Source organism: Parus major, chromosome 10 (assembly GCF_001522545.3).
Source record: "Parus major isolate Abel chromosome 10, Parus_major1.1, whole genome shotgun sequence".
Lineage (NCBI taxonomy): Eukaryota > Metazoa > Chordata > Aves > Passeriformes > Paridae > Parus > Parus major.
The window spans coordinates 4,427,665-4,450,459 of record NC_031779.1 but is presented as its reverse complement, the minus strand read 5'-3'; the positions used below and the strand labels follow the sequence as shown (position 1 = coordinate 4,450,459).

Genomic DNA, 22,795 nt, shown 5'->3' with positions numbered 1-22,795 from the left:
ACTTAATTCATTAACTTTCCACTTCTGTACTGGGAAGATTTTATCTTGTATGTCCATTGAGGTTGACAGGTGCACCTCTTCAGCATTCAGGCCCTACCTAAAAATGTAAGAGCTAAACCAGAACACATTGGCCTGAGACAACTGTTCAGTTCCAGCTGATCTGTACATCCACAATGCACAGTGAACCCAGAGTGTGGTGCCAAAATTTGTGGTCTATCTCAATGTATCAACAGCAAGCTTTACTGGGATTGGGACCAAAGCAAACCTGCCTTCAGCACCTCTGTGACAAACAAAAATACTTAGTAGATGAGTAATTGTTAAACCTGTGTGTGTGTGCACTCAAGTGCATGTGGCATCTCCACAACATTACTATGACTTTGAGGAGCATCAGCCATAAGCCACCAGCAACTGGTTTGCAGCATCCATGGAATTCCCAAGGATGCAGCACGGGATTTTAAGGACCTTAGCAGCTGTAAAATCTTCATCCTTTAAAAAGGTGACTACTGCCTTCTGCTTTTCTACAGGAAAGCGAATGTGTTGGAGGAACTAGTCATTACATGATCAACTCTTTCAGGTTTTTAGTCTCATGGCCAATAAAAAAAAAAAAAAAAAGACAATTTAATTCAAGAAGTAAATGCCATCTGGAAACAATGTCCTTGGTCGGGCCTCATGTACCTAGAGTAATGTGTATGTATTTGTAGAAGATGCAGTGCTGCTCTCACTGCGTCAGAGGAAAAGACTGAGTCAGGTCTTCAAATGGGTACGTGGTGGCAGCTCCATTCCATCCGTGGGGGAGGCATGCAAATCTCAGCTGCAAAGCCAGTTCTGACTGAATTACATAAGCAACTGTTTGGCAAAGGCGGGCTTTCGTCACTACTCGAGCTGCAATTTTGGGCTTAATATTAACAGCACTGGAACGTCTTTCCTTTAGAAGTCTATCTTTGAAAAAATACTGCATTATTTTTTTCTTTGCGTTTTTCCCATTATTCATTATATAAATATTTAACTTCTGTCAATACTGTGAAGCAGCTCTGATCTGTACCCATGCAGCAGGCAGTGCTTCTTGCAACTACAGGAGGTCACTTAAGTTGGAATGAATATACAGAGGCAGTATTCACATGAGACTAAAAAACTACATCCTAAGAAATGACCAGAGACAAAGCTCTTAACTAGGAACTGTGATAGGTAAGTAGGAAAAAAGAGAAATCCTAGAACTTTGTACATGATTTAGATACATTTGAGTATATAGCAACATCTAAAAACATACAGCATGTAACAGAAAAATATATATCAACATTTAAAACTCACTTGATGAGCGAGTTCAACTATCACCCAATGCACAATTAGCACATAAATGCTATGTTTTCTGGTTGCCCATACATCATACTACACCTTATGTTTTGTGCAGCTAGGCCCCAGGTTAGCAGCGCTTACCATCCCGAGACATCCCCACAGCAAGGCATTTCTGTAAGCGACAGTGTTGGCAGCGGTTCCGACTGGTCCGGTCGATCAGACAGTTCTTCTGCCGAGGACACGAGTACGTGGCATTGCTCTGCTGACTCCTTCTGAAAAAGCCCTGGGATGCAATGGCAAAATACACGTCAAGAAGCTGCTGACTGATGGAACAAATAAAGACTCCGAAAGGTAGCGTACTTAAAAGAAAAGAAGTTCAAGTGCTCTATAGTCAACTAAAGGAAGTTAAAACTAAAGGTTTTGTTGTTTTTTTCTCTCTTAGAAAAAAACCCCAGTAACTAGCAAGAAACAGTTCATTAAAAAAGCATTGTAACACATAAAGGAATTACACTTTTTATTCACTGGTTTTACAGATCCCATATTACATATGGTACACCAGCTCTTACAAAATGAGACAAAACTAATTATAGGCTTTGATTTCCTATCTTTCCTGGGATGGCACAGTCCTCCAAAATAGGCAGGATTCAACAGCTACCACCCTGTTCAGCTCTCTGGAGTGACAGTAGCAGGCTCTGATGTTCAGCCTCACCAGTGTGTATGTGTTTAAAAATATACAGCAAGATGCTGAACAGCTTCTCCTACAAAAAGCAATTTCTTAACATGCTGTTTAAAAACACAGGATCATTAAGTTTGTTAAAGACCTCTGAGATCATCAAATCCAAGCGTTACTCCAGCACCACTCTGTTCACCACTAAACCCCAAGTGCCACATCCACATGCCTTTTTGAACACTTCCAGGGATCGTGATTCTACCATTTCCATGGACAGCCTATTCCAATGCCTGCCCACCCTTTCAGTGAAGAATTTTTTCCTGATATCCAATTGAAACTTGCCCTGCCACAGCATGAGGCCATTTCCTTTTGTTCTGTTGCTGGCTCCATGGGAGAAGAGCCTGACCCCCATCTGGCTCCATCTTCCTGTCAGGGAGCTGTAGAAAGCAAGAAGGTCACACCTGAGCCTCCTCTTCTCCAGATTAAACAATCTCAGCACCTTCAGCTGTTCCTTATCAGACTTAAAACCAGTAACAGATCTGTGCTCCACACCCTTTCCTGCTCTGCTGCCCCTCTCTGGACCCACTCTGGCCCCTCAATGTCTTGCTTGTCAGGAGGGGCCCAAAACCAGACACAGCACTTGAGGTGCCTCACTAGTGCCCAGGACAGAGGGATGGTCACTGCACTGGTGCTGCTGTCACCTGTTGCTGCTATTGTGTGAGTTAGTTTGATGCTGACAGCCCAGGTTTTGTTCAATTCTGTGCAGGATTTAGATTCTTAAGGAGGGGCAAAGCTAAAACACGTTTTATGCGTGATTTCTTTCCTGAGTAACCCCATCTCCAAAGAAAGCTGGAGCTGGAAGGTTATGCACAGCTACAACTTTGTCTCCTCCAAGGGTGCACGTCATTAACTGCTCTGCAGCTGTTTGCTTTGAAGTCCATTTCATCCTTTTGCCACAGACTGCCCAAACATAAGCTGCTGTATGTGTAATACCTACTTCACAAGGATTCTGCAAAGATGTAGTCATTCTAAAGAGGCATTTGAGAGCAGTGAGCACACTATTTTAGTTTTACATTGCCACATAATGGATTAATTAACAGTGCTGCAAAGTAAAATAGTTCCTTGGAAAGGCTGGGCACCTTTTAATTAAAGCTGGACTTTTACCAATTTGTTATTTACTCAGAGGTTTCATGCTGGAGTCCCTCAGCACACGCACAGATACTTGGTGAAGCAAACAAAGGAAGGACTTCTGCATGATAATTCTCGAGTAGTCAAGTACTTCCTGTCAAACTGCCTGCAGACAGAAACATGGCAAAACACAGACAAAGCCCCTGCTCCATCTTAGCAGGAGGGAACCAGTCTTTGTTGACTACACCCCTTTTATTAAAGCCTTACTGGGGAAACATGGAATGTAAAAAGAAAAATAAGAAACTGAAGATGCTGTCTTTAATCCTGTTTTCCTGTACATAATTTCTTACCTTTTTTTTTTCCTGGTCTTTGTTTCTATATGACTGAACTTTCAAGCAGTTGTTTCATGTTTGTCAATAGTGAGATAATTGTCACTGAGACTGAAAGTATTGCACATATTGAGCTCCAACTGAATGCACTTCACCCTACAGAAAACCTGAAATACTGTGGGAATGTCTACTATTCCAACATCACAACTGATCCCTCTACAGAAACCAACTCTTGGTTAAGTAGATAGATTCATTTCCAGTTCTGGGAGCACCGTCAGTGGAGCCTGTCACTCTATGCAAGTACAAGTGTGCTCACCACTAAACTCCAAGTGCAATGCCATTCACCAGAAAAACAGGATTAGGGATTGAGCTGACCAGTGACCCGTCAAGGTTCTGCATCAGTCCCTCAAAATTTCAGTTCTCCAAACACTTTTCTAGTTACACTGAATGACATTGTCACACACAAGCTGCATGAAACCCTCTGCCACCTCTGAGATTCTGGAAATGAATCTAAACAATATGTGAAACTAACATGTCCCAATAACCTCAAGGATCCATATGTCTTCCTTTAGCTGAGATATATATACATACACTAATTCTGAATTGCCACTTGGCATATTTTATTAAGAATAGCCTTGTCAAGCTGAGGATTATTTTTAGTATTATAATGGAGAAAATACTGGCCTTTTTCCTTTTCCAGATTTTCCCTAGAGACACAGCTGCTCAATACATTTTAGTGTACAATATGTCAGCTAAGTTATAGCTGGAAGCTAAATTTCCAGTAGAGCAGAAATGCCTGAACCCAGGCCTTTAAAAGCACTTGTACTTTCCAAACCAGAGAAACAGCAAAGTGTTTTTAAAAACAAACCCAAGAAAACATCAGCAATAGCTAAAGAAAGAAGACACCTTGCCACAAACTTCAAAAACTAATCTAAACTTGTCCAGAGCTCAGAAACACAGGTATCTGAGATTTGGGAGTGAATTGACAATGAAGGTCAAGTGAGGATTTCCTGCTCTATGGTGCTGTCATTTTACTTGTGAGTTTTGTAAGCTTTTCGAGGTTCTTGAGGTTTCACATCACTTTAAGGCACGTGGGAAAGCCCCTATTATAGGAGCCTTCTGCAAGCACCTACAGTTTCTTTCTAGGTATTCTTTATTAAAAGGAGAAACACTATTTATTCTGTTGTTCTATTCCCTCGCTTTTGCCAGAGGCATGGAGCTGACGATAATTTTTCCACCGGGAAGGAGGAGGTGGATGCATGCTTGGTACACGTGTATACATTCAAGCCTTATGCAAGCCAGCCCAGACCACATGCTTTTTATTGCAGGCATGTTTACAGCCATTATTTCATGTGACCTGATGGGCCCAGGCAGAGCCACCCCTCCTGATCAAGCACAGAGACAAAGCTGGTGCTGCACCGAAGGAGCCGCGGTGCCAGAGCACTTTGGCCTGTGGCACACTTGGGCTGAGTCTCAGGCCCTCCTGGTGTCAGCACAAAGATCCAACCCCAGTCAGTGAGCTCTGCTCTTCCCCTTGCTGCAGATGGATCCACTTGGTGCCAGAAGAAGAGCAGAGCTCACTGCAAGCCACAGCTTGGTCCCTGCATTTCAGACTCCTATTTATACACAACACTGTCTATGGGTTTTCACTCGCTGCCACAAAATCAGGTTTGGGAAAAAAACAGCGCAAGAACTTTTCATCTGCAAGTCAGCTGGAATAACAACTTATTAAAAAAGGACTTTGAAATGTAAATAGCAGTTTTAGCAAAGTCTATTAATAATGTCAGTGACTCCTCTGCTCAGCATTGGAGATGTTGGTGTCTGAGCTGGCTCCTGAGCCAGCTGTGCTTCCCTCGTATCCCAAATGGCACCGCACAGGCTCCCTCCCCACTGCGCATGGGCTGAAACGCTGAGCTCATGTTTGGTCTTTTGACAAATTTTCATTTAATGAATTGATTCCTACAGTTCATTAACATACCCACTTCCACTTCTGTATACACATATGTCTTAATTAGCTGCTCATTGGCTGTTTAATTACAAGAAAACAGCTGACAGCTGCCTTGCTGCATCCTAATGGCAGACGTTTTGGAATGACTGTATGCGAGCCTGTGACAACAAAGGCTTATTCATAATCCCATGATTTATGGCTAATACTTAAAGACTTCCACGTATCATTAAGTTTTGCAATATTCTGAGCAATTAACAATTAGTTGGGGGGAGTCATTCTTTTACTGTTTTCTAAAGCAAACCAACACCAACACAAATTTTCTTCAAAGAAACATCAGAAAAACACACTGTAATACAAAAGACAGGCAAACATTCCAATTGGATGTTTAACCCTTTTATGACCACCAGCACGTATTATAGTTGTGAAGCGAGGAAAGTGCTATGACACTGTTGTTTAATAAACTGTGTTAATAAAGTATTTGGTGTCACTGAAAACAGAGCAAAATCCTTCAGTTTTACACTGGTAATAAAGACAGGAGTGAGGTTGTGTTTGTCAACAAATGAAAGCAAGATGGGCAGGGACAGCACATCAGGTATTGTTTCCTGAAGTAAAGACTCACGACTGTTCTCTGCAGTTACAATGAACAAGATCATCTGAGGTCTTAAAAGACACAAGAGACAAAAGGCAGTACTGATAAACCTTTGAAAGCATCTGAAATGCCCAGCAATGCCCTGTATGGGTGGTTTAGTGTGACCAGCTGCATACAGACAGCAAAGAGAGGGATTGCTGCTGCATTGGTGGGTCAGCTGGGCAGGATCTATTGACAGTAAACCCAAGTAACTGTGTCTGTGAATTAAATGATGCAGTTCATTGTATGACAACAGGAAACTGAATTCAACGTTCAGCTAGTGGAAAAGAACATGCCTGTGTAAAATCCAGTCTCCTTTCCCAGCCTGGTCCTTCCTACAGCATAAAAGGTTGTTAATGGGTTCCCACAGCTAATGGTTGAGTGAAGTGCTCCATACAGATACCAGTTTTGTCAGCAGTGCTTTTACAACTACCCTCTCCTTAAAAATTTATTTTATTTGTAATAAGCCACAGAAGCCCTCCTTGATCAAGTGTAAAACACAGCCTAGCTATAACCTCAAATTTTCAGTTAAGGGGGAGATGATGAAGGGGTGTTAAATTTTGCTTTTTTAAAGGCAGATTAAAATTGAGCTAAATAGGCTGATGGGTTGGGAGTACTCAATGCCTGTGCAAAACACTGCCACTAACTTCATAAAAACAGCCAGCAACATCATAGCAAGGCAGGAAATGAAAACTTCCCAAGAAACACTAATGGGTTTCATTACAGATCTTCACGTCTAGTTATGTGAAATGCAATGCAACAGCTAAATCTGGTCAGAGCACTTTCAATTCTGTGAAATGCAAGGGTTGCAAGGCTGCAGAAGACCAAGAGGATCAGCAGAAGTCAATTTGACAAGAGGTGGTCTGTGATTTCATCTGTGATACAGATCAGAACTGCACAGAAGGTCTTTGCAACTAAAACTTCAGGTTTAGAATAAATTGTATTTCTGCTGGTTATCAGTATTTACAGAGTAACATTTAAGTTAACATTAGGATTAAGTAACATTAAAGCTTGTGCCAAACTGGAGTGAAAGCAGCCCAAGCTGAAAACACCCCACTTGCCGTGGCTGTTGCTGCCTGTAGATCACTCCTGACAGGCTTGGCTCCAGGGCAGCAGCACAGCTGTTCCCTTCTGACAGCCACAGCCCTGCTCTGCCATCTGAGGCACCTGGGTGGGTTTGTGGCACCTGGGCAGAACCTCACTGACTTCTCTGGGACTGTGCAGGACATCGGCTGCAGGAGCCAAGGCACAGGACTGGCAATGAGATCTTTGCAGCCAAGTACTTTTTACAAAGGAAGCTTTAGCATAACATGAAGAGCAACATAAGCATGCTCAAACCTGCAGCAGTCATAGCCACAGAAAAGCTGGGAGAAGAAACCCATACCAATCCACACCTGGCTGCTTTGGCAGAAGCCAAGTTATGCCAACCTTTTCACCAGCCAAAATAGTTCTGTTGGGTGAGACTTTGTTGACATTACTGTGGAAGAGTATAGCACAAGCAGAATCAGTCACAGTAGGGCATTTTAAATGCTGCCTAGGCCATGATCACACAAACTCTTCCTGTGACTTATGCCCACTAGCACTACCCCAGTCTGTCAGTACTTGCAGCTCCTCTGGGCTCTGGCATTAAATAAGACTGAGCTTCTTTAGGACTGAGCTTCTCAAAGGAAGATAACTTGGTTGACTAAATTGATATTAATTGGCTTTAAAATTCTGTCAGAAATGGTACGGCTACAAAACTTTACTGTGCTCCTTCAAGAGGAGGAGAAAACGCCAAAATCATTCACTGGGCCACTGCCTTATTTCTCACACTGCTTTCAAGGTTCAAATGGGTTTCAGCATGCTGAGCATCCCTGCCTGCTTGCTTTCCCTTTTGCCCTTCTCACCAGCTGACCATTCTGGTGGAATTCTCAGAAGCAGAGGATTGCACAGAGCTCCAAGGGAACTTGATTTATACAGCATTTGAAGGAAAATAATTTCTTCTAAAACACAGTATACTGCACTCACATTTCTCACTAAGTGCATGAAGATGAAAGAAGGAAAACACAGCTGGCAGCTTCCCTGTCCTTGGGCTCCTGCTCTGCAAGAAGCCCCGTGTGGGGAGGCCTGGCCAAGCATCAGCAACATCAGACACGTTAACCCTGCTGTGTCTGCACTCAGGTTTGGATGTCATGGATGTCTCTCCCAGGTACTCTGGTCCCAGACCATTTAAAGAGCTCTCAGACCCTGAACAGAACTTGACCTTAGACAACTCAGTCAAACAGCAGAATTCTTACAACAAATGTCTGCACTTCCCACAGCTGAAAATTGACAAAGACTGCTTAACAACATAGTTGGAAAACGTCACCACTTTGTTATCCATGCATTTTTAGTGCATTTCTTGTATTTTCCATAGCAACAGCAGTCACAAAGGGCAGAAGGTGCTGTTCCCATATCATTTCAAGATTCTTATATTTAGTTTTTTTCCTTCATTGTTACCAATACTTCCACAAGACTGAGAGAATGTGTTAATGAAAACACAAAAGTCTTCCTGGGAAAAACACAACAGAGAACTTTATAATGTGAATGCAAGGAAGTTACTTTTTGAAGATGGGTTTTAATATCAAGCAGGTGAAGAGAGAATAATAAAAACTATCATAATCATCAATTCTTCATACCTCAAGTATAGATTAAGAGGCAAAAACCTATCAGTATGGGATTGCAACATAGATCCAAACAACAAGCCAGAGCATGCTGTGCATACTGTGTCACCCCAAGCCAGTGCTGTAATTCTGCACTAAGGATCAAAAGGAGTGATCAGCTTCACTCCCACCTGGTGTTGGCACTGTCCAGTTTAATTCCTGGTTGTGACAGACACACTGAACAAAACTGAAGTGCTTCTAGTGCAGTCCTTGTTCACTAGATTTACCAAAGGTACAACTCCAGGAAAAATTTCAAAGCCTAAACCTTACACAGCAGCAATTTCCTTGCAAGGAACAGGCAGTGCTTTCAGCAAAACCTGTGCATGCTGAACACCAGAAGCACCTGCTATTGTGAAACACTCTCTCCCCTCCCAAACAGAATAGATTTGTAACTGCAGCACAGTGCAAAAGAAAACAGAGGAGAGAGCTCTCACCTGTTTCAACAGAGCTTCATAGCAACTTACAGAGCAAAACCAGACAGGGAGATTGAAGCAAGCAAGACTCATCCTCCCTCAGCTGAATGTACTGAACAGGCTCTTGGTGGTGTGCCTGAAGCAGATCATCTCTCTCTACTCTCTTCTGCTTATGCAGCAAGAGACAATGTACAGCACACCTAGCACAACTGTGTGATTTTGAGGATTGTCCTAAAATCTGCAGCCATGTAACTGTGCTAGAAACGTTCTATTTAAAGCCCAAATAAAACCAGTACTTCAGAATCCCTAATAATTTTATATTCAACTTAGGAGCAATGCTTGCTCTTTAAAAAAAGAAGGAAAATAATCACTATCAAAAGGCTAAATGCTTCTTCTCAGACTTAATATTTTAGAAGCTTACCTTGCAGCCTTCACATGTAATGACACCATAATGGATTCCTGATGATTTGTCTCCACAGATCTTGCATGGAATAATTTCAATTTGAGCTGCAACAGAAGCACGCAACCAGTTAATTACATTTTCTTTTAAACACCTTATAAAAGCATTCCCTGATCAGCATTTGTACAGTGAAAACTAATAACCTGCTAAACATTATACTGCATTAACTATTCATTGCTGAACTGCAAGGATCCCCTAGAGCTTTGGACTAAATTATGGCTGCTCGTTATATAATAGCTTTTGGGTTATTAAAATGGGTCATTTGAGAAGGTGTTTAAGAACCCACAAGAAGGCTAGAATCAGCATTTCAAAGCCAAAAAGAATAGGAGAGTTCACATTTTGGCCAAAGAGCTAAGATGACACTAGGAAGGCTTGTTCCAGCTGCAAGGTTTCTCCATGCAAGACCATAGCAGGTAATCTTAAAGCTTGCCCTACCTGAAAGCAAATGTACCACCTTTACCACAGCCACCAATATCCACCCAGCTCGCATGATTGGCCAACCCTAAACAGAAGTTACGAGGCAAAGAGCAACTCCATTTTGCATGAGAAACCCAAAAATTACCTATCTGAATCAAAAGGGAATTATTTGTGCATTATCTACCACAGAAAAAAAGCAAGGCAGGAAAATACAGCAGCACTCAGTTTACTGAAACCAGAGGAGTTGGTACAGTCTGGAAAATGCCATACAGTTATAAATCATGAAAGCTCTGATGAATATAAATTCATACATATAAACCCACCTGCTGAATTCAGTTTGGGGTGTGACTATCCCTAAATCCATCACCCTCCTGTGTGAATACATGGGTCCAAAAAGGGGCTCCTGCACGCTCAGGGACACCTCCCAGCTGCTTTTGGAGTACATGGCTGCAGTTGTTTTGCTGGCAGTGTTGGACAGACCATACACAGGCAGTGCTTTAGTGATCAGAACCAGCAGGGCACATTTCACACGTGCTTGGTACTGCTCACTGCACAGAGCACACACAGGTAGGTGACTGAAACCCCAGGAAAGCCCTTGCTCTGCTGCAGTGTGCTCGGATGAAGCTGCATCAGTTTTCTGGAAGTGGCTTAGTCAGAACAGTACAAGTGCAACTCTTGCTGTGTCTGCAAGTGTGACACATTAACAAGTGCTGTTCACCTCTGTCAGGAGCTCAAATCCATTCACAAGCTGCCTTGTTTAAGGGAGCTCCTCTTTCATCCAATTTCCAGCTATCCAGTCTGTGACAACACACAGTATCACATCTAATACTACCGGTCTTACAATGCATTAGCTTAACTTCAGTTGTACTCTGTTCTCAAAAAGCCATGTCTATAACAATATTGCATTTTGTGTGTCATTGAATCCCTAACTGGCTGCTTATTATTAATCAAGAATCATCTTCCAGCGCTACTGTGTGCTCCATTTCATTGCAGCACGACACAGCTCAGGATCTGACCCAAAGCATAAGATAATTATAAAGCAGAAGCCCAGAAGACTTGTAGCACAGCACCAATTCAAAATCTTCTCCAGGTGACATCAAATGCAAGAAAGGGGCAGCTGAACAGCAGCAGCACACATCTATTTGCTCCTGGGAGCCCGAAAGCAACTAAAATCATCTGCTGGGGAAGGCAGTGCCCAACAGCTACAGACTCCAGGGCTTCTGCCAGGCAGTTCCATATCAGCAGCTTTCCAAGCAGCCCCATTCAGTGGGACACCACTTGTATCTGCTCCCAGCAGGAGGACCTTGGCATCCTTGACCTTTAAACCCCCACCATCCTTGCAGCAAAAAAATAACAGGCTGAAATTAAGAGGTCTGTTTAAGATAATTAAGGAAGGAAATACTACTTCCCCAAAAATGGTTTTAATTTCACTTTGCTTTCAGCTAACACATTAAACACAGTGGAGAAGGAAGTGAACTAATAAAAGGGAAAAATGACGTGTGTGCTGTTTCATTAATGTGCTACATGAATTATTACTGGGGCCTCACATGTTTATGAGCTTGTGGCAAAAAGGGTAGCATAAAACCTCCTTCACATCAACAAGTTGAAGAACAGGCTGAAATTCACAGAAACTCAGAATTTGTATCATATGCAGTTCAAATTCAGAGAGCAATCCTGTGGGCAAATTCCAGAATAGCTCTACCAAATCCCAGTTGTGCCTTTTCAACATATGATTATTTTTCTCTTCTGCTGCAGTGAATCAGCAGCCTTCTGCAGCTCCTTGGACAGGGTACTGACAAGGCTTATCTCCACAGCTACATGGCAACGTATTTTTTTTTTACATTTCACTTTTATATACATAATTACTGCCTTATTTTGAGTAGGTATGATATAATTGGATCTAGTTTATCTACAATCTCCAGCATGTTAGTTAAATCACCCATGAAGCCTGTCTATGCAATCCCTATTTCTTAAGCAACAGGACATTTGCAGAGTGTTTCTGAAGGAATGTAACATGCCTTCAAAGTGATGGCCTAAAGCTAGGTTAGTAATAGTCTAAAAGGTGCCATAATTAGTCCCAAATGCATTTTCCAGGCTGCTTTACTGGTATAAGAGAATCTCCACAGATTCACAGGCTCCAGCTGTGCCAGCATTTGCCCAACATCATTTTTATGAGTGCCGGCACCAAATCAGGTATAGTTTTAGAATTCCTGATTTCCTCAAATTTACATCTTCAAGGTACTTACTTTCAATTAGGCACACAGCATCTAAAACTCCAACTTAGTGCTGCACTCTGAGATGCAGGACAATGGATGAATCTCAGAAGCACGAATCGCTGGGGACTGCCACAACCAATTGTAGGACAAATTAATGCAGGGAGAGATCAGATCAATTACTGCTCCACGTGGTGCCTTTGCAAATCAACTCATTGAAATGGAACCCCTGTCGCACGTTCATACACTTCCCATACAGCATGAAAGGACTTAAGATACTTTAAACTTACTAAATGCAAATTGCCTGTGCCAAGATTATGCATTTTTTCTTACAAGGGTGAAAATATTTTCCCCACTTTTAACTTTGACATGCAAATATGTACTTGCTAAAACCTTCTTCTTATGCAAACAAGGCAGGTGGGAAATATTTTTACATGTCAAGAATATGTTCCGACTTGGTTTCTCACATTCCCAGAGTTACTTAAAGCTTCCTACTGTGCTCAAATTAATTGTACCTGTTCTCTGCTTACATTTATTTATATGGTATATTTTTCAAGATTACATAAAATACTCTAATTCATGCTTTAGACTAGAATTAGCCTAAATTACAGTTTACAATTTCTGTCTCCTGGGGTGGTGCTCAGGCTGATTCAGGCTGGTTCATGCATGAGCAAATTATTTCTTAAATATGAACTGCAGAAAAAAAATAAACTCTTGTGGTTGCTTAGGAACTGCCACAGATACCCAGGTGACAGATGTAGTTTGTACTCCCAGATTAAAGGCCTAGGACTCTTTCACACCCTGAAATAACAGTGCTCCACAATCCTACCAAGGCTGTCCTGTGCCAAAGGCAGCAAAGAGGAGAAATAAAAGCCCAAACAAAGCACCAAGAGCAACAAACGGAAGCTTGAGCACCGAGAACCACCACCAAACGAGTCGCTACAGAAAGGGCTCCTGAGAGAAAGAAGGGACCTTCCAAGGCCTGAAGGCAGCAATCCCTACACACTGATGTCAAGCAAGCTCATCTCCACAGCAAAGGGCCTCTCACCCACCAACACCCCCCAGGTCAAGTGCCTTCACTTGGAGCTGCTGGGTCCAAGCTACCAGACTGCCTGGTAATTGTCCTCCTGCTGAAATGTCAGACAAGCTTCCAGAAAAAGGAGTGTGGACCCTGATCTGCTCAAAATCACACTGAATAGGACTTGAGCCCAAGCATTACAGGGGGGAAAAAGCCAGTGTTTTCCCCCCTGAACATTTTTTCTTCCTCCATCCACTGTGTCTTCACATGGCAACTGAGGCAGCTCTGGTATGCTTAAACCATTGCCTCCACCTAATTCCAAGGGAACATGCCAGCAGCCAGCCAGCGAGAGCACTCCATGACATCTTCTGCTGGCACCTGGAACAGGACAATATGCCTTATTCCCTCCTGCTCTGGGGGACTTTGTTCCCCAAACCCAGAATAGTTTCACTGGGTTTGCCTCCTTTTTCAAGTTCCCTTCCCCAGCCAAATCCTCCAGAGACCTCTAGCCTCTTCCTTTGTCTTAATTCCCACATCATGAAATGTTGTTTTATTCCTTGTCCAGTTTGTGCAGTAGAGAAGTGAGAAAATCTATTTCTGTATCTGTAAGGGAATGCACCGTACAAGCTCATAATAATATTCCATTTCTCTCTTTGCAACTCATGGGGCAGACTCAGATCAGGGCAAGAGCCTGTACAGCCAAGCAAGGCACAGGTCACCTTTCTCCCCAGTACTGTCACTTAAACAGAAACACACTGAGCCTCAGCACAGGAAAGTGTGTCACCAGTTCACCTTGAAGAACACATTTAAAAAGAAAAAAATTGTTTTCCAAACACATAAGTTTTTTTCTCCCCGTTAACATTTGTGAATAAAAAATTTGTTTCTAGTGAACTAATTGTCTTGGGGTAGAAAAGGATTTTTCCTTCCCTCCTTCTGTTTTTGCACTGTTAATTTTAAAATTGTACATGCACACAAAGATTTGGTGTCTTGGGAAGGGCTCTGTGGATGCAAGAATTGGTCCCATGTCTGCCTTTTAGGGGAGATCTGCCCAGCTGACCTGAGTGAACTAGAAAGTTGGGTAATTAATGAAGTTAATTGTCTTGTCTCCTCTAGAGTGAAGGCAGGAAGAGAGGAAAGGAAAGGAGAAATAGAAAGCAAGAAGGAAAAAGGGCATATGATTCATCTTATTCATAACAAGCAACACAAACCCCTGAGTGGAGAAGCCTCCTCTTCATTCAACAGTGAAAGAATCTAATGATATTTTAATTACAAGCCTAACTTTTAGAAGGTGAAAGGCAAATCCTACTGTGTCTTCCTATTTCTGAATTTAAAAAGCGTTTTCTGGAAAGGAAAGCTGGTGCAGGAGGTGCTCCCTTCTCCCAGGGTACCTGGGGTCCCAGCTGCCTGTGTTCGCTGGCACCACTAAGACACGAGCACTTCTAAGGAGCTCCTGGTCACAGCTCCCAAGGCAGAAATTCCAGGTGTACACTTTTCCACTCAGTATGGATGGACTTAAGCACATATCAGTCTCTACTCCTTCAAGCCTCCATGGGCACTGTGCATGGGTTTGTGGAGAAAGCATCCCCAGCTAAGCACAGCTGCCAGCTGAGCTGAGGACCTGCCCTAAGGCTCCAGCAGGGTACAGACAGCAGGCAGGGTGCAGCTGGCACCTCCTGGGGCTCAGGGCACTGCTTAAGGAGCAATTCCTTCCCTGGCTGCAGCAACTCTTCTGAGCCCTTTCCCTGGATGTGGCTCACCTGTGCCCAACCTCTCTGCTGTGGATGGCTGTACAGCTAATCAAGAATGGCTCTGAAATGAACGTGAAACACAGGCAAATTGGGCCAACCTGCTTCTAGAGGGATGCACTTTGTGCCAGACATCTCTGCTAGTGCTGTTTGTAAGTATATTGATTAAATTAGGAGGCATACATATTCAGTGACATATTCATACATATTCATTGGCTCAAACAAGGGTACTGCATGTAATGTGGTATTTAAAGCAACATGATATCTGATCACAAACTGAATTAACACGGAATGATTTTACTATATAATATTCTAATCTTCCTGCATTTTCAGCTTCATTACCTAAATAATTTGCTCTGTCATGTACCCTAAGTAATTTGAGCTGGCTGCAAATGACTCGCCTCCGAACACCTGCAGCTTCCCAACGCTGCAGTTCCACTGAACCGAGCACTGGTGGCAGCACAGCTCTGCCCACCCCATCCACGCACGCTGTGAAGTGACCATCTGGCCACTCACACGCCCTGAAACACTGCAAGCCCGTGTGCTTCTGCGGGTGATGGCTGCTTGGGAGACACCTGAGGTGATTTTAGAACACACTGAACGTGTTTGATCAACTCCTTGTGTGAAGGTGTGTTTATTCCATACACAGTCCCCATCATAAAGACATTCTGAGCTGGCCCCGCTGAAGACTGCAGTGACAGACCTGGCAACAAACAGCTCTAGAGAAGAACTAGCAAAAGAGATTTGTGTCTCGTGGTTGGATTTTTCTGGGGCCCAGGAAGGTTGAAATTCCAGCAGAAGCCTTCCCAGCAGAAGCACGTGGAATATTCTTTGCATCTTGCTCTCTGTTACACGTTGAGCACAGCCGCACACTGTCTCTCACGGGGGGATCAGATGGGGAACTTTCTCAGATTTTCAATTTTCACATCTTTGCAACCACTGATGCTCTCAAGCTTGGCTGAAATGTTTTGGAAATTGGGGTGATGGATAGAAAACCACACAAACACAAACAACCTTTCCAAGCCTTGTTTCCTTAGGAAATCACACTGGTAATAAAATAAATACTGAGGTTATACTGGTACAAATCCTTTGAAGTCTGTGGGCGTGATGGGTGGAGTAGAAACGAACATGGCCACCAAAGTATTAATTAAAAGTAAAGTATGAGCAACTCCTCAAACACACAAGGCAGAAATGCTGCAATGCCACAATGAGCTCTGTGGGCCTGGGCACAGCTGGATCCTTCAGCAGGTCACTGACACTGCTCAGCATTCCCAAATGCTGGAAACATCCATATTAAAGGAGATACAGGATAAATAGCACAGCACCACCTGAGCACTTCTGGGGCTTGTAAGACTGATTTTGAGGTATCAGTGTAAGTTCCTTCAACATCTGTTTGATCAGGGCATGTGGAAGGAAACAGTGTAGTAGGAGCTCATATTCCCATGCCAGGATCACTGAGGTTTAGGATTTTTTCCTTTAAGCCACACAAATTTTTACTGATATATATTTTAATTTAAAGAACTAGAGCTCTGCTGTTACATGAAGCACTGGCTTCAACAAAGACACCTGAATGTCTAATGAAAGAAGGCATAATGGAAAATAGTTTGGGTTTTCTAAAAGGCAAAACTATTTCAGTGAAGTTGTTGTGGTGAGGTCTCTATTTTTAATGCTATATTCAAATAGAAAATCGCTGTAAACCCTTAATATCATAATATCACCATAATACTCTGAATTCCTATAAAGAAAAATCAAAATTATGTCCCAATACAAACAATCTAGGACTTCTGCAAGTGTTCATGTACATAAGCTAAAAACTGATCTAGGGCTAGCTCCTCTAAAAAAGAGGAGCTCAGATGTTTGCTCCCTTTCATTAACGTGTACAACACTATGTGCATCTAATTTCCTTCCGTGTAACACTCGTATCTCTCCACTGTCTTGTCTTTATCCATCCAGAAATATTCTAAGTCTTTCCTGACTGAGCAATGAATGCACCTGAGAGTGAAATGATTTGATTTTTCTTGTTAAAGGAATGGCTGGTAGAGATAACTGCAGCTTGGGACTCCAGCCACATTATTAAACCACACCACAGACCAAACTGTAACATCAAACCACTGAAGTCCTGGGCTCAACCAGAACAGCCAGGCCTGCCACATCCACAGGTGTTCTGCTGTCCAGAACACAGATGGGCAGTTCTTGGGACAGTCAATCCCTTGGTACATCTGGGGCATGCACTTAACAGCTTCCTACTCTGCAAAATCTACAGAGTTCCCCAAGCTCCAGCTTTGTTACTGCTTTCATGAACTTACACACAATGAAGACGGCAGAAATATACACCAAGAGATGTACAACTGCAACAGTTTCTTCTGGGAGGTCCCCTTTTGTCCCTCACCAGGCAAGACAGACGGACACAGTAACAACACACAGAAACCAAACCTTGAAGATAGATGACTTCCACATGGTTGGAACAGACTTCCGAATTTCATAAACCATCAGTTTGTTTCTGCCATGTTTTGGCTTCTCACTTTCTCAGGTACTTATGAATAAACAATTATTTCATTTGCCTCTTCTCTGGTTGAAAATTAACAGGAGTTACACTGGCTAGGATGAACACAGCTTGGGGTATAATTATATTTCACCAAGCTAAATGGAATTCTTGTTCAATAACACAATTCAGAAAAAGTTTTTCATAAGAAAAGAAAACACAGTGACATTGAAATCATGTGATTCTCGAATGAAATACAGTACAGTTTTAATCAAAGCTCTGAACGGCATGTCAAGAAACAGGTGTTACAGAGACTATAATCTCACTAGTGCTGCTATGCTGTGAGCATGGGGATGCTAGCTGGTGTTTCATTTCCTCTGTCTATGTAAGCCGTATAATCATCCTTTATCTCTACCTACAGCCACCTCAGATGACTGCTACTTACTGCCAGATCTTGGGTTTTGGTCTTATGATCCCAGGCACCAGTGAGCAGAGCTCCAGCCCCACGAATCTGAAGTGTTCTGCACTGCTGAGAGAGAAGCTGCTGTGGAGCTGTACAGGAGGAGTGCTGGTGGTCTGACTTCTATTACTTTCCTTTTTCACTTTCAAAAACAAAGCTTACAGGTCTAATGACACACCTAAAAAAACATTGCTCTTTATAAAATGACACAAAATACAAGTTTTGGGAGCAACATAGGTGTAAGCTATTACCACAGGAACTGCCAGCACTGACTTTTGCTGCTCTAATTTGCTACTGTGTTTATCCAGTGAGCAGCAAGCTAGGGGTTGTGCGAATCCATCATGTTTGTTTTTACAGGATTCTAGAGTTCACTCTTGTTTTGACATTCTTAATTTCTTCCTACAGATGATTACTAACCTGGAGTCAAGACAAACACCTGCAGCAGGGCACAATCACAGTTCTACTGTGATCCAACCTGTTCCAGTGTGCTGCCCAAACCAGCCCATGCACATAGTCTGTCAAATGAAAAATTACACCGAGAATGGAGCTGGGGGCCATGTGTGTGCACCTCCAGGCAGTCAAACTGGCCTTGAATGCTCAATCACACTGAGGTTTCTTGTAGTCTTTGCCACTTACTGCTCCCTCACATTGGGAAAAGCAAATCTACACCAATCTCTCCTTCCTGGTGTCTGTATGCTGACCTTTCATCACCTACCATTAATGGAGAGCAAAACAAGAGTGAAATCTGCAGAACAGGATTCATCTATTTGCTGGAGTTAGCTATACAACAGTAAATTCATTCTCCCCCTTTCCTTCAGAAATAAATTTGTACTGAAAAGCTTATATGTGTTTGTACTTCTGCCCAACTTCCTAAATCTCTGGAAAAAAATGAATAAATACTTGACTTAAATAAAGAAAACCTTGAAGAAACAGCATTTTACCATGAAAAGTTCAAATTACCCCAACATTTTCTTCACAGATTAATGCACAGAACCCCCATTTGATATAATTTCCTACCCTTGAGTGTTAGACCTGGTCTTCTGAAGACTGAAGGAATTTGTTAACTCCAACATTGTCTTCCCACCTTCTTTTCCTTAATTAACTGGCTTAGGGGAAAATGTGGCATTTCTGTTTATTCACTTGTAGTAGGGAAACAAAGAAAAACTTATCAGCCACTCGCTAACACTAAGCAGCACTTGCTCAAGTCAGCTACAACTCAGCTATCCCAGCTGATGAACCTTTCCTTGAATTAGTTTTCCTAGGCTGCAAGCAGCCCTAGATGACCAGTTCTGGGAAGGCAATCATTCTGGCCCCTATTTCCAAGAGGAGAGTTGCCACATGGCTGCTACCTGAATTACAGCAGCGCTCACTAAGGAAAGGTCTTTTACAACAGATCAAGAGTCTCTGACCTCCTTTTATACAACATTTATACAACATGGATTTGTTAGGAAGCTACACACACTTATGCTATCCGTTTGCAAAACTGCATCCTTGGTTCAGTGATCTTATTAGGCTGCCTACCAGAACAGGCCTGACAACAGCCACAAGTACCTGATTGAAAAAATCAACAGGGAAACAATGAAACCCAACCAACCACACAGACCTGAGAAAAAACAATCATTTGCAACACAGTGACAAAATTATTTACAATTTCAACAACACTCTTCAGCATAGTGGTCAGCCCAGAACCTGAGGGAACTGCAATGATCCTACAACACCGACTGACAGTGGGTAGGTACCACTGCAGCCTCATCACTTGTACAAACGTGCACCGAGCTTTCAGAGCAAGTATTAAAAGTTCCTGACACAAGTCCTTAGAAGGCTGTCTCTGATTAGCAACCCATCCCCACCACGCGTTTTCCACCACAATGCCCACAATGCTTTCCTTGGTACTTTCCATTTGGCTGAGTTAAATTCCACTTTAACAGCTCATTCCTCTGAGAGAGCACAGCAGTTTGGAAAGAGGAATATGGAACTAACTCAGAAGAGGTGACAAAGCAGTGGGAACCCAAAAATTGTCCTTTCACAGTGTTTGCCATGATTCAGCCTTGTCCTGCTGTTTTGCTGGACGGCACAGATTTTATAAAGGGTTTGGCCCCTGCATAAATTGCAGGATCTGTCACTGTGCATGGAGAAATGGGACTCTGCACGATTAAGTTAAAGCCAGACAAACGTGGCTGGTGCAGAAACTACATCCCTACAATAGAACTCCACTTTAATGAAAAACCACTAAAAACCTAGCTTTAATTCTAGAGGGAAAAAAAAAAAAAAAAAGTTGCAGGGAAAAAAAAGAAAAGTATTTCACCCAGACCAGAAACTCCATCATTCTGATGTGACTACATCTGCATTTTTAAGATATTTTCTTTTTCTTTTTGGCTGTACATTAATTCAGTGTCATTAAAAAGGCTTCCTTTGATGCTGTATGCCAAGTAGAATCATTAGTTTCTCACAAAGGTGCATTCTAAATGTCTAGTTTAAATTTTCATTTTCAGATGATTCATCTAAGAGATGAACAATAACAACCAAAACCAACTCCAGAAGTCTAAACAGTACAAAGCCTTTTGCACTCACTCATTTATTAACTCACTCCAACACCTCCTTCCTGGATTCGTCACCCAGCAGCCAATACTGAGCATGAATTCTTCAGCTCCATCTGTGATTTATGGCTATTACAAACAAATCACAATCAGATTCCCTCAAACCTCACACAAGAGATTCTCCTGAAGTCCATATTCTGCATCTTTCTAGCCTGACACAGTACAGGGCCACTTGTTTTCCACTACCATTATTTCCAGTGTAGGTGTGTGGTTTTGCCACAGCTCCTCTTCATGAGTCCTCTGCAGAGGTCATCAGAGGATGAGTAAAACTGAGGAACACTAGAAGAAGCCACATCCTCGGCCACTCCTCTAGGTTTTGAAGGGGGAGCACAAAACGGATTAATTATACCCACCTTTCCTCCACTGCAGAGAAAATATTACTGGAGGTCAAAACCAGGCAGTGGACCAACAGCTGATAAATCTTTCCTAATACATATTAAGACACCAGCAAATACAGATATTAGAGAAAGCTCATAGCCTTTTTTATGACAGAAAGTCAAATCTCTGCTGAACAAATATGCTTGTTTTTCTGTCCAAGAAAGACACCTCATTCAGTCCCTGCCCCACCTCAGAGGGAGCAATCCTGGCATATACGTGAGATCAGAAGGATTCCTCAGATGCTCTCCTGGAAAAGGGTACAGGAAGAAAACACTATGAGCCATCCCCAAAAACTGCACCAGGGAGAACATACAAGATACTATCACTGGAGACAGAAATCTTACGGGCTCTGTCTTTCAACAAAATAAATGCACCATCAGTCTATCAAACAGCTTCAAAAACATTTCTGTCACAGCAAAAGCTTTATTCCCAAACATTTTCTTCCAACCATACATTACAGTGATGTCCCTTACCATCCTCACACTATCTCCCTGGACTTAGCTCTGTTTCTGAGCCTCTTTATACCCTCATGATGGCTATATATGATATACTCAGTGTTTGAAAACCATCTTCATTTCATGACAAGGATCATGAAAGAAAAAAATGTAGCTGCCCACAAAAACGTTTTAGAAAATTACAAGCTTGTGGAAAAAAAAGTTCTAGCAAAAGCTCTTCCTTTGCCACAATCAGATTAGGTGCTACAACCTTCATTAAAACCCTTTCTGCCTTCTCATTTCATAGCATTTAATTTCCTGCCTCTTGATGATTAAACCAACTGAAAGGTAGTAGATAAAGCAAGTTTGCTTGCTGTTCCAAACAGATATATTAATGCTTTATGCTTAAAAAGCTTTCAAAGTGTCTTCAGAGGCTGATTAATAAACACTGTACATAAACCCACGTCTGAGGTCAGACTGTGGCAGCAGATATGTGACTGAAACTTACTCCAACAGCTCTATTCAAGGCACAGGATACCTCCACCGCATACATTAAGGAAGCTTAAAGTTAAGCTTCACATATTTAAACACTAACAAAGTCTACTTAATGGCAGTCTTCAGAATGACAGTGGCCTCCTAATCTGCTACAGATAAAGAAGTGCCAAGATTAATGATTACATAAGTGCATGGCAGAGCCCAGAAACAATAATCAGCTCTTCTGTTGTTATTTGTGTACAAAGGCTATTAGAGTCATCTGACATTCCAAAATCCAATTTAAAGTTGTTAAACCCCTTTCACGTACTTATTTGAGGATGGAAAACCGAGAGGTTCAAAAAGGGAAAGGAAGGGTTTGATTTCCTAATTCTTTTACCCTTACTGATTTTGCTCTAAGCCAAATCTCTCTTTAAGAATTGCAAAAAAATATAAGCTTTTAAACAATGCCTGGAGTAACCAATATTGCTGTTGAAGAAATAATACCAATAAAACCTTAACATGCTTAGATAGCAAAATTTAAAATAATGGCTACAAGCAAACTAAGTAACTATTCCACAGGAAAAGACCCCATTGAATTGAGGGCGTTGCTGACGTTGTCTGTGCAGCTCTGACAATCTTCAGCAAATAAGGATGAGCAAGCGAAGGCGCTCAGACACCGAACACCCATCTCGGTGTGTTAAAGGACTCGGTGAGAAGTCACTGTTGGATTAACACGGGCACGGTGGTGCTGCCAGAGACCACCTCTGCTCTCTGCAAAGCACGGCACAGACGGGTCTGACTGCAGCCTCTCTGCTCACCACACAGTTAACTGCTTTCCCACCAAATTCCTTTCAAATTCAAAACTACCTTGTTTCTGACAGGTTACAAACAAAATGAACAAACTGTCTTCTCCTGCCCCATTTCTCCCTCCTGTCGGCAGAGCAGGGGCCGGGGAGGAGGCGGGTGCACGGCGCTGTGTGCCACAGGGCAGCGGGGCGCTGCCTCCGGGGAGCCGGCCCTGAGAACC

The 22,795-nt window shown here is 42.5% G+C and overlaps 1 protein-coding gene across 1 annotated transcript in view; it reads right to left on the bottom strand.

Moving 5' to 3' along the window:
- Nucleotides 1–22,795, bottom strand: part of RORA (RAR related orphan receptor A) — a 102,153-nt gene that overhangs the window by 10,514 nt on the left and 68,844 nt on the right. The window contains exons 3-4 of the mRNA XM_015638405.2: nucleotides 9,512–9,597; nucleotides 1,435–1,576 (exon numbers count right to left, since the gene is read on the bottom strand). Coding sequence (XP_015493891.1) covers nucleotides 1,435–1,576; nucleotides 9,512–9,597 — 228 coding nt within the window. The remainder of the gene's footprint in view (nucleotides 1–1,434; nucleotides 1,577–9,511; nucleotides 9,598–22,795) is intronic.